This window comes from Sapajus apella, unplaced genomic scaffold (assembly GCF_009761245.1).
Source record: "Sapajus apella isolate SASKATOON/1434 unplaced genomic scaffold, GSC_monkey_1.0 scaffold6, whole genome shotgun sequence".
Lineage (NCBI taxonomy): Eukaryota > Metazoa > Chordata > Mammalia > Primates > Cebidae > Sapajus > Sapajus apella.
In genome coordinates this window covers 33,217,277-33,228,708 of record NW_022436946.1, presented here as the reverse complement: position 1 = coordinate 33,228,708, position 11,432 = coordinate 33,217,277, and the positions used below count along the sequence as shown (strand labels likewise).

The 11,432-nt window shown below is 36.5% G+C and overlaps 1 protein-coding gene across 1 annotated transcript; it reads left to right on the top strand.

The window, feature by feature from the left end:
• The first annotated feature begins 4,749 nt into the window (after positions 1-4,749).
• CALHM4 (calcium homeostasis modulator family member 4) lies at positions 4,750-9,714 on the top strand. The gene is made up of 2 exons (XM_032274979.1): positions 4,750-5,433; positions 8,927-9,714. The coding sequence occupies exons 1-2, from the start codon at positions 4,873-4,875 to the stop codon at positions 9,311-9,313; spliced, it is 948 nt and encodes a 315-aa protein (XP_032130870.1). The 5' UTR covers positions 4,750-4,872; the 3' UTR covers positions 9,314-9,714.
• Positions 9,715-11,432: the final 1,718 nt, after the last annotated feature.

The window sequence follows — 11,432 nt, the reverse complement described above, 5'->3', positions numbered from 1 at the left end:
ATTTATTTTCACAGATTTATAGCAGAGGATCAGCAAGCTTTTTCTGTAAAGGGCCAGACAGCAAATATTTTAGGCTTTGAAGCCATACAGTTTCTGTCACAACTCAACCTTGCTGTGGTAGTACAAGAGCACCACCACACCATTTAAACAACAGGCATTGCTGTGTTCCAATAAAATGTAATTTATACACACTGAAATTTGAATTTCATATAATTTTTACACATCAAAAAATATTTTTAAAATTTGTCATTTATTTTATATTTTTTTGAGGTAGAGTTTTGCTCTGTCATCAGGCTGGAGTGCAGTGGCATGTTCTCGGCTCACTGCAACCTCCATCTCCCAGGTTCAAGCGATTCCCATGCCTCAGCCTCCTAAGTGGCTGGGACTACAGGCATGTGCCACCAAATCTGGCTGGTGTGTGTGTGCGTGCGTGTGTGTGTGTGTGTGTGTGTGTGTGTGTGTGTGTTTGGTACAGACAGGGTTTCACCATGTTGGCCAGGCTGGTCTTGAACTCCTGACTTCCAGTGATGTGCCCACCTCGGCCTCCCAAAGTGCTGAAATTACAGTATTGAGCCACTGCACCTGGCCAATTTTTTACCTATTTTAAAATGTAAAAAACATTTCTTAGCTCATAAGCCATACAAGACTGGCAATGGGCCATATTGGCCTGTAACTGGATTTTTTCTTGGGTGCTGGTGAGGCACAGCTCCACCGAGAGAATGCTGTGGGTTCTTTGTCTCCAATCTCTTAAAGAATAAGCGATGGGACCACTGCAGGTGCGCCATATGCTCGTAAAAGTAATTGGACCCAAGAAGTGTTGCAGAAAGGTGTTTTTATTTAGGTAGAGAAAAGAGAAGAAGAGAAAGACTTCCACGAAGAGCGTGGAAGCGGATTCCAGAGGGGAAATCCGGCCAGGTGTGTGAATACGGACTTTTATCCTGGGAGAAACCCCCACCTTCTCCAAGACCCTGGGCCAATGAAAGGAGTTCCTTAGAACTTCTGTTGGAGTGATTGACTTTTAGTTTCTTCCCGTGCCCTCGAAATTCAAACATAAACCGTTAAATCTTCTGGATGGAGAGAGATGGGAGGGGGGCACGGCACTGGGAAATTCTTGCCCCTAAAACTACGCCCCTTTGTGGACCGGAAAGAGAACACATTCCCTCAGGCCCATGAGCCAGCTGACTCCTATTCTAAGGCATTCTATTATCATGGTTTATTAATCAATACAGTTAGGCAAATAATATTTGGAAAAACTTACAAAAATGTTTATACTTTATTTTTAGGGCATAGGATACTGTCTACCTATCTATCTATCTAGATAGATAGATAGATCACTATCTCTTAGACAAAACTTGCTAAGTTTCTTCTTTGTATATTTTATATTTTTTCTGATATTTACTTGATTGATTCATTTCTAATAAAAGCGTATTAAAAATATCTTTCCATGATAAGAATTTTTCCTTATAATTTGATCAGTTATTGCTTTATATATTTCAAAGTTATGCAATCACAGACATACAAGTTGACAATTGCCAAAATTATTTCTTTTGATACTTTTTGTCTTTAGTTCAGTTTTGCCTTCTATTAATATTATTATTCCGATTAATATATATTTCAGTACCTTTATTGTGAAGCAGTGTGTGTGGTATAGTTTCAAGAGTGTCACTTGTAAGCAGCATGACTCTATTTTTCAGCGACTTTCTAGGTAGGTTTAATCTAAGTCTGGCATGGTGGTTAAAAGCATATGTCAGACCATCTGCATCCCAATCCTGGCATTTTAGTTCAGCCGTGTGTGATGGGCAGAGGTGCCAGAACAATTTCCCTGGGTAATCTCTCCACACTTCAGTCTTCTAATCTGTAAAAACATTGAGGATAATATTAGTATCTCATCATAGGGCTATTGTAGGAACTAAATAACATAAAGTTCTTAGAGCAGTGCCTAGTGTCAGTAATTGTTAGCTGTTGAAAAAAAAATTGCTTTGATTATTAATGTATTTAGTCCCACTCCTACCATTATTTTCTGTTTTCTCTTTACCATCCTCTTTTCCTTGTTTGCCATCTCCTTTCCTGCCAATATTTTTTGTATTTCCTCTTTTTTGAATGATCTGTGCGTTGTATTTCTATACTTTTAGTGATTGCACTTATACTGCTGAAGCCACCAAATAAATCAATATAATTAACATTTCCAGCATCCCTGTTCTAGTTGAGTTTTCTCAGATTCTGTATTTGTCTATTTGGCATCCATTAATTACAAGGTCAAATAATGGCCAAGTTGCTTACATCTCCCCTGTGATCAGAGCCCATACTCTGAACCACTTCCTTATTTACAGTAATTCTCAAATACCAAGCCAATATTTACCCTCCCCTAAATAAATTATGGCCAGGTTGCAGGCAATTAGGGCTAGCCCCTGTGCCCTAAGGCCAATCAGAATTGTTTAAGCTAGCCAATCCTAAGTGTTTTCCCTGTCCCGACTTGCCTTTTCCACAGAGTGCCCAATAAAGGCTCTAGCTAGGTTTTCCCTGCCTCCTTCTGTCCCCTGACCAAACCTGATGCGCCCCTATGACCTTACGTGGCAATAAATTCTTTAACTGGCATTGGCCTCTTTGTGTTGTCACTCAGTTACCTCCCTAAATTAAAATTCTGCTGGTGCAAGTTGATACAACCCCAGAATTACAAAGGGATATTTCTCATATTCCTTTATAATACCTCTCTTTTTATCCCTACTTCCAGACTGCCTAGGCAAGCACTGGTCTGCTTTCTGTTGGTGTAGATTAATTTGTATTTCCTAGAATTTTACATTAAAAGAATCATAGATTATGTGCTCCTTTTCCTAAATTCTTTCATCCAGAAAATTATTTCTGAATTCATTCATGTTATTGTATTAATATATATTAGGCTGATGCAAATATAATTGTGAGTTTTGCCATTACATTCAATCATTTTATCCTTTTATTTTGCTGAGTAGCATTACATTGTATGAATGTACAATACTTTGTCGATTCATTCCTTTGTTGATGAACATTCGGGTTGTTTCCAGCTTTTGGCTATTCTAAACACAGTTGCTATGGAAGTTCATGTGCAAGTTTTCATGTAGACATGCACTTTCATTTCTCTTGTGTAAATAACTAGGAGACAAGTGCTTATGTTATATGGTAGATGTATGGCTACCTTTTAAAAAATGACTGTTTTCCAAGGTGATTACTCCATTTCACATTCTCACCATCAGGGTATGAGAATTTCAGTTGCTCTGCCTCCTTGCCAACATTTGGTATGGCTAATATTTTTATTTTAGGCATTTTAGTAGATATGTAGTTCTAATAACATATTGCCTTCGTTGTATCTTTTGAAATGAAAAGTAGTTATTTCTCAAGCTAATGATCTTTTAAAAGATTATACTTGTGCCCATCATTATTTTTTGCTCTTGTGTCTTTCCTCATGGCTCATTTTTCTTTTTGCTGTAATATATCCTTTAGTAATCCTCCTAATGAGGTTCTGTGGGTGCTAAATTCTCTTAGCCTTGATATGTCTTTATTTTGCTTTGTCTCAAATGATAGTTTGGCTGGTACTAAGCACTCTGAAGATAATGTCTTCTGGTCTTTATTGTTATTGATGAGAAGTATGCTGTCAGTCATTGCCATTCTTTTGTAGGTTATCTGTTTTTATCTTTCTGGTGGTTTTAAAGAATAGCTCTTTATTTTCCACATTCTGCAGTTTTATTCTGTGTCTAGTTGTGCATTCATTTTTCTTGATATTGCTCAGAATAACCAACATTCTTTGAATATAAGAACTTTTCTTTGATTCTTCAAAGTTCTCAGGTATTTCTTATTCAAATGTTGTCTATTCCTTCCTTTTTTCTTCCCGAACTCCTACTAGAAGATTGTGTAGTTGCTTAACTGTTTTCAAAAGTAATTATTTTATTTCTTTGTTTGTTGGTATTGCATTTTGGGTGAATTTCTCAGTACTACATCTCCATTCACTAATTATGTATTTAACCATGTCCAGTTAAAATTTTGAGAAGAGAAATGTAGGTCATATTCACTTTTTAGAAACCTAGTCAAGCCTAGTTTAGTGACCTTTATATAGAAATTCTATAATAAGTATTTACTGATTAAATACACACAGAAAAACATCTTACTTTTTGTTTGTAGACATATAACTTTATTAAAAACCAAATATATTATTTTCATATAACAGAATGATACATATAAACAAATCTACAACTTAAATTTTTAAGCAGCACATAGCACTATCTGTCAATGCAAGCAGAATTTTAAATTTTTATGCAAAGTTAGAATATTTTGTTGTGATTTGTCTTTAGGGGCATCTAGCCTTGTTCTTTCCTTTGGGAAATCTTTTGAGATCTTCTAGCAGAACCCTTAGGAACAGTCCAGCCAGTCCTAAATTTTGGATTGCTCCAATATTTAATAATTTCCATCATTCATTTTATTATAATTTTACGGTGACAAGATCCTGGTCTAGTACAAGTTTAAGAATGTCTCTGTTTTTCTTTCAATGCTCTGTTTGCTGGGGCTCAGCATTTTGTGTCATACAAAGCAGTACATAGAAAGATGGAGGCAGTCTGCTTTCTGAGCAAGCCACCCTCCTTTTATTATAGTACAAAGATACATGAAGAAGCTCCCCCGTTCATTCATACCTAAAGAATCTCTCCCTCAATTTCTCTCAACTGTAATCATTCTGAGCTGAGTGTTTTCAAAGTACACAAGGAAAGGTGCTAGAATCCTTTAAACATGTAAGGATGTTGGGCCACTTGACACAACCAGTTAAACCAGTAAGATCCCATAAAATGGCTATAGCTGGTGGAGTCTAATGATCAGAAAGGGCCACAAGCTGATTTGTGTTAAGAACTTCCCATGATGTGCCCAACTCTCAACAGTATTGTGTCTTCTCTGCAAAGAAATGGAATATTTACCAATTCTTTAATTGCAGCCTTGACTACTGCTGGGCAACAACTCTTCTCCTCTTTCACATTCAGCTGTCCTTGTCAGGTTGGAAAAAATTTCTATTACGGTTCTGCTTTTCTGGTCATTCCTGCCTTGATCCTTCTGATCGCTGGCTTTGCTCTGAGAAGCCAAATGTGGACAATTACTGGTGAATACTGCTGCAGCTGTGCCCCTCCATACAGGAGAATCAGCTCCCTGGAGTGCAAGCTGGCTTGCCTTAGGTTCTTCAGCATCACTGGGAGGGCAGTTGTTGCTCCATTAACCTGGCTGGCGGTGACCCTGCTGACGGGAACATACTATGAATGTGCAGCAAGTGAATTTGCATCGGTGGACCATTACCCAGTGTTTGACAATATCAGTGCCAGCAAACGTGAAGAGATCCTAGCTGAGTTTCCATGTTGCCGATCAGCTCCTGCTGACATGATCCTAGTAAGAGATGAAATAGCTCTTCTGCACAGATTCCAGTCACAGGTAAGTTTTTAGACTTTTTTTTACCTCTGCTATGCTATCCCATAGAACAACAGTCACTGGAAACATTTCAGAGTCCTACTGCTTCTCATATTCTCTGATTATAGAACACAATACCAGATGCTGTTCATTGAAGTGTGTTCTACTGAGTGAATATATATAGTTAGGATGTTGGGTTTTGGAGTCAGCAGAACTGAGTTTTAGTCTTGCTTTGACACTTATTAACCTGCAAAACCTTGAGTAAAATGGAGATATTAATGGCACCTACCACATGGGGTTATTGTGAGGAATAAATGTACCAAAATATCTGAAGTGCTTAATATGATTTCTAGACTCTATATTAAGAATAATAGATTTTAGATATTATTATGAATATTATTGTTGCTATATTAGTAAACCCCATCTTCTGCATATATATTCTAAATATGTATCCTTATATAGTAATATCTCATCTAAAATTATACGAAGCTTAATTATGATGAAAAATAACTCCAATTGTGATTCTAAATTTGGTGTCTAGGGATAGATTTATGCCAGAAAGTGGGGTGGGGTGGGAAGAAAGCCTGAACCTTGCTACATGTATAGGTTAAATTTTTAAGGTGCTATTGTGCGTTTTGTCAATAGATAGAGTGACATTGGCTCTCATCAATTTCTTGAAGGAATCTGAAGAAAAAATACATTTTGAAACCACTATCATATAGTAAAAACATGGCTTTTTAAAACTACTTATTGCAAAGGCATGCATAGTTTTTGACTGGTAACCTTAGAGTTACTACATTTTAGAAATGCTAAAGCTATTTAGTTGGAAAAAGCTACTATCAAAACACAGAATATCAAGTTATTGCAATATGGCCCAGTTTAAAAAAAGTTAGAAATCCCATTAAGATATGCTATGTCTTAACTTTTTTAATGCTAGCCCTAATGCTCAGACAGAGGAGCTATGTAAAAATATGGACAAATTTTAAAAAATCAGTGGAAAAACTATGACTTAAAATAATTTTCTTGCTTAAGAGAAGCTAAAATGTAATACGCATTGGTAAGATTTTCTTAAAGTCAAAATAAAATGTTATTAAATGCATACACAGATTTCTGTAAAGACAGTTTCACAGTTCTGAGTACCATTGCCAGTGATTTTTTTTTTGTGACAACAAAACATATTAATTGATGTACTTATCACATACTATCTAAATATTTCATATCTTAATTCTAGTCCTGATAATATTGAGAGATGGATATTACCAACCCATTTTGCAGATAAGTAAATCAAAGCTCAAAAAGTTTATGTAACTTGTATAATTCAGGGCTAATAAACTGGGGCAAGATATCCCAAGATCATGCTATTTCCATTTCACTAGGCTGTTTTCTGTGACTGTCTCAACTTTCAATCACATTTCAGAAATTTACATTATTTTTCAGTTAGATTTTTGTGAGTGGACCGCAAGATCACCTTAAATTCAAATCTCTTCTTTGTCCATGCTCCATTCTAAAATATCTTCCTGACATTAACTTTACCCCATTTCAATCTACCTTCTAGAAATATGCCAAAAATATCTTCCTAAATGTAAATCAAATGATGAGATTCCCTCCCTACTGCATATAAAGTCCTTCAGTAATTTTCTACTAACCTAAGAACAAACCCAATTTCTTGCCATAACATACAAGGCTTCAACATCTGGCCCTTGACCACTTTTACATGAACCCTATGACCATGCAAGTCCAAATTTCTTGAGGTTCTGCAAACCGTTCATGCTACTTTCCCATCTTTTTCCTCTTAGAACTCTCTTTACCTTCTTGCATCTAATGAACTTCTTTTTAATAGTTTAGATTTTTGCATCATCTCCTCTAGGAAGTATTCCTTGATACTCCTTTCCCTTAAGTGAGTTCATTTCATTGTGCTTCCTCAGGTGCTCTGTTTACTCATATCAAAAACTATCTCATTGTACCATATTTCTTGGCTTGCTCATTTGTGTCCCTTTTCATGCTTAAAAATCATAGAGAAAATGAATGCATCATTAATTATTCACATCTGAGTTCCCCATAACCAAGCACATGTATTACACATGGGGGAAGGTCAACCTGGAGCTCAGTAAATGATCGTTTATAGGTTAGTGGGCATCTGGGATGGTTTTTCCTCCACCATGCTGGCCTCTGTTTAATTAAATGGTAATAAATGTCACTTTGTAGGTTTCAGCCTCCATAGAGTACAACTATCCCACTGTGCACACACTGGGAACCCCAGGCCTGTTGGTAAATCACAAGATGCAGAAGAGGATTTCACTACTCAAACTGTGGCTGCATACTGCTGGCATCCCTAAATATGTGGAACTTACCTCTCTCACTTTACATAAGAAGTGCAAAATATTGAAAACAGCACAATAAAAAGAAAAAAAAATCTAAGAATAGAAAATAGCCATTCAAGTCAATCTTTAAAAGCCAACGCTAAGTAGTCTCAAAAATGAGTTCATTTTCCTTTTAAAGTATGTTTCAAAGACACATAATAAAACTGGTCAGCAAATTATTATTTGAGAACAAGGGAAATGAAAAGGAAAACAATAAGGTACTACATGGCACAGTGACTGTGCTATTTATTTATTCATTTATTTATTTTACCTTTTTTTTTCTTTGAGGTGGAGTATCACTCTGTCACCCAGGCTGGAGTGTAATGGCATAATCTGGGTTCAGTGCAACCTCTGCCTCCTGAATTCAAGCAGTTCTTGTGCCTCAGCCTCCCAAGTAGCTGGGAATACAGGCATGTGCCACCATGCCCAATTAATTTTTGTATTTTTAGTAGAGTTAGGGTTTTGCCATGTTGGCCAGTCTGGTCTCGAACTCCTGGCCTCAAGTGATCCACCTGTCCTGCCTTCCAATGTGCTGGGATTACAAGTGTGAGCCACCATGCTATTTATAATACATTTAGAAACATGAGTCTGTTCACTGGCTTACTTCTGGCTTGCTTCTTTAGCTGCAAAAGATAAGAGGAAAGAGTAATTCAGGAAGAAGTATCAACGAATACTTGTTGGTACCTCATTGAGGACACCTTAGGTTACTATTATTATGTATCACATCATTTTCGTCACCGTCATTATCAAATATTTATTAAACACCCAAAGAATGCATAGGCCTATAGGTATAGTTGAGAAGCAAAGTTGAACTAAAAGCAAAGAAAGGTATGTATCATATGTAAGTTAATTGGTGGGTTATAGCGTCTGTCACTTCAAGGACAGTAGTTAGATCCATTCCAAGTTAACTGGTCAACCTGGTTTTTGAGTTCTTTCTAACTCAAAAACTAAGTTGAAATGGCTGAGCCTATGCCCTCCATCAGACCTCTATCCAAATCACATCATTAGCACCTTGCTGATATATAAAAGATGGGAAAAACAAATTTTATACCCATATTTTAGTTCTTAGTTTTGTAGGAATTCCTCTTCTTATGGCTGTTGCTTGAATATTTGATATACTGATACTTCCTGGTTTTCTTTTTAATAATGATGTGAAGATGCTAGGTTGGATTTTGATCACCTTGGCAACCATCGCTGTCTTAGTCTCCTGCTGTGTGGCAAGGTGCTGCTCTCCCCTCACCTCTCTGCAACATTGCTACTGGACCAGTCACCTCCAGAATGAGAGAGAACTCTTTGAACAAGCAGCAGAGCAGCACTCTCGGCTCCTCATCATGCAGCGCATAAAGAAGCTATTTGGCTTCATTCCCGGAAGTGAAGATGTTGAACACATCCGTATTCCTTCTTGTCAGGACTGGAAAGATATTTCAGTACCCACTCTTTTATGCGTAGGTGATGACTTGCGAGGTCACTATAGCTTCCTTGGAGATAGGGTGGGTGAGGATAATGAGGAAGACAGATCAAGAGGTATTGAATTAAAACCTTGATTTCAGCACCTTTTATGAGTCAGATTGCTTAGCAGGTACTTGGTTTTTATGATCAAGATGTTTCAGTGTAATCTCTTCATCTTTTTCTTTCTCTTCTGATATTTGTTTATGTAAGTCCATCTCAAATATTTCTAAAATCAATTTGTTAGATAACTGTGCCAATCTCTCTTTTTGAAATTTTATCAATGGTCTGGTAATGCCTAGAGTGTCATTTTGGCCTAATTAAAAACAGTATGGAATGTGAAGTCACATGGAAATTTGCATCTTAGTTCTGTTATTTAGTAGCTGTGTGAAAATTAATATTTCTGAGAGCTATTTTGTCATCTGTACATTGTAGCTACCTGCTAGAGCTATTATGAAAATTAAACATGATAACACAAAGTGTTTAGCACAGTGCTTTTTGTTAAAATAGATGCCAATAAATGTTACTTTCTCTTTTGCATTCCATGTCTTCTATCACTATTTTCCCTGCATCTATTTTCTGGTTTTATCAGTTTCTACTTTAATATAATATCCACAACTTTTCACAGCCTCCCCTTCTTTCTTCAGACCTAAATATCTGACCTTGAGGGAAGCAGGACAAAAACCCCTTTTTAATCCAGTAACATGTGAGGGAGAAGCCCATGCAAGAAGGTCTTGAGTTATCCTACTATGAACCAGGGGACAATGACATATTATTGTACTATTATTAGCATCATATTATTTGTAGCACCTCCATACTAGAAGCATTTTTATGGCCACTGCATATAAAGTTTCTTCTAGAAAGCTTCTCCACTGTGCTCTACTACAGAGATACCATTGGTACCTTTTCATTACCAAATTGCACCTTTGGACTCAAAATCCATTTTTGGAACCAAAACTGCAATCTGTACTTTTATATCCATTATCTGTAACTCCAAAAGAGAAAAATTCCTGCTTGACGTTGCTCTGCCTGACTTTACTAAATGCAGTATCTGACAATTTTCTAATTTGTCTAGATTATTTCTGTGATATATAGTGTCTCATGCCTGATTTTTGCTGCGTTCACTGAAGCAACTTGCTCATTAGCAAAAATAAGCTATCTGAAGGGCTTCTATCTGTTTATTTCTTTAGCCAAAACAATGCTTACTGGACAGTGGACCAACTGCCAATAGTCAATTCGATTTTCAAGATATGCTTTCAAGGAGACCAAGGAACTTGACTCTACTACCTAAAATGCAATCAATTACTTGGTAATCCACTTTTACACAATTATGGAAGTTTCTATTTTGTATAAAATTCTGGGTCCTTGAACTAAATAGGAAGAAGCAGAAAATGAAATAGAAATTAAAATGTTTTCAGGTTTTGTTTTGTCCTCCAATAAGAGACTGTATATTGTAGTTCTTTGCTGGGACAGGAGAACCGTCCCACCCTCACCATTACTCATCTGTCATTTGACCTTGGACAAATCAGTTCATCTCTCTGGGCCCTGGATTTTTTTCATCTATACAATAGGGATGATAATATTTTACCTCTTGGAAGGAAAGAACTGAACTAAATAAGTGCTTACGGTCTCTCTTACATCAAGTACGATTTTTATGCTTATAGGTATACAGGTTAATGTTTATGTTTGTATGTATACAACTTTCTGAAATGGTAATAGATCCAGGTTGCTTCTCTTGGAAGGAAAATATCACCAGCTCTGAATCTGAGCTTTCCCTGAAGACATTTACTGGCATTCCACTTTTAAAAGAATATTAATGTACTGACCCTTTTCAAGTCATCAAGGAAAGCCATTCCAGTTTGTCAACTAACTCTACATCCAGTACTGATATGACATTAAATGAATGATGTTAAAAATGCAAATAGAAGTATGTTATGGAAGTCAACTAGGGTTCTAGTCTCAATCTGATATAAGTGAGCTGTAAATATGGAGTGTCACATCCATTTTGCTCCCTAAGGTCTGCTCCAGTTCTAAAATTCTGTTTCTATATACCTGATAATTTTTTATTTTCCTCTGTATTGGAACATACTAGCTAAATGAACACTTTCAACCACGCTCAGAATTAGTTTATTGGTTTTCAGGAACTATACCACAGTAAAGACTCTTCAATAAGATTTTGGCTAATAACAAAATCAAAGAATATCTGAAGTTATAGCA

Coding starts and splice junctions, on each gene's coding strand:
- CALHM4 (XM_032274979.1), top strand. CDS start 4,873: ATGATGTGCCCAACTCTCAACAGTATTGTGTCTTCTCTGCAAAGAAAT. Junction 5,434..8,926: donor TGCACAGATTCCAGTCACAG/GTAAGTTTTTAG, acceptor AATGATGTGAAG/ATGCTAGGTTGGATTTTGAT.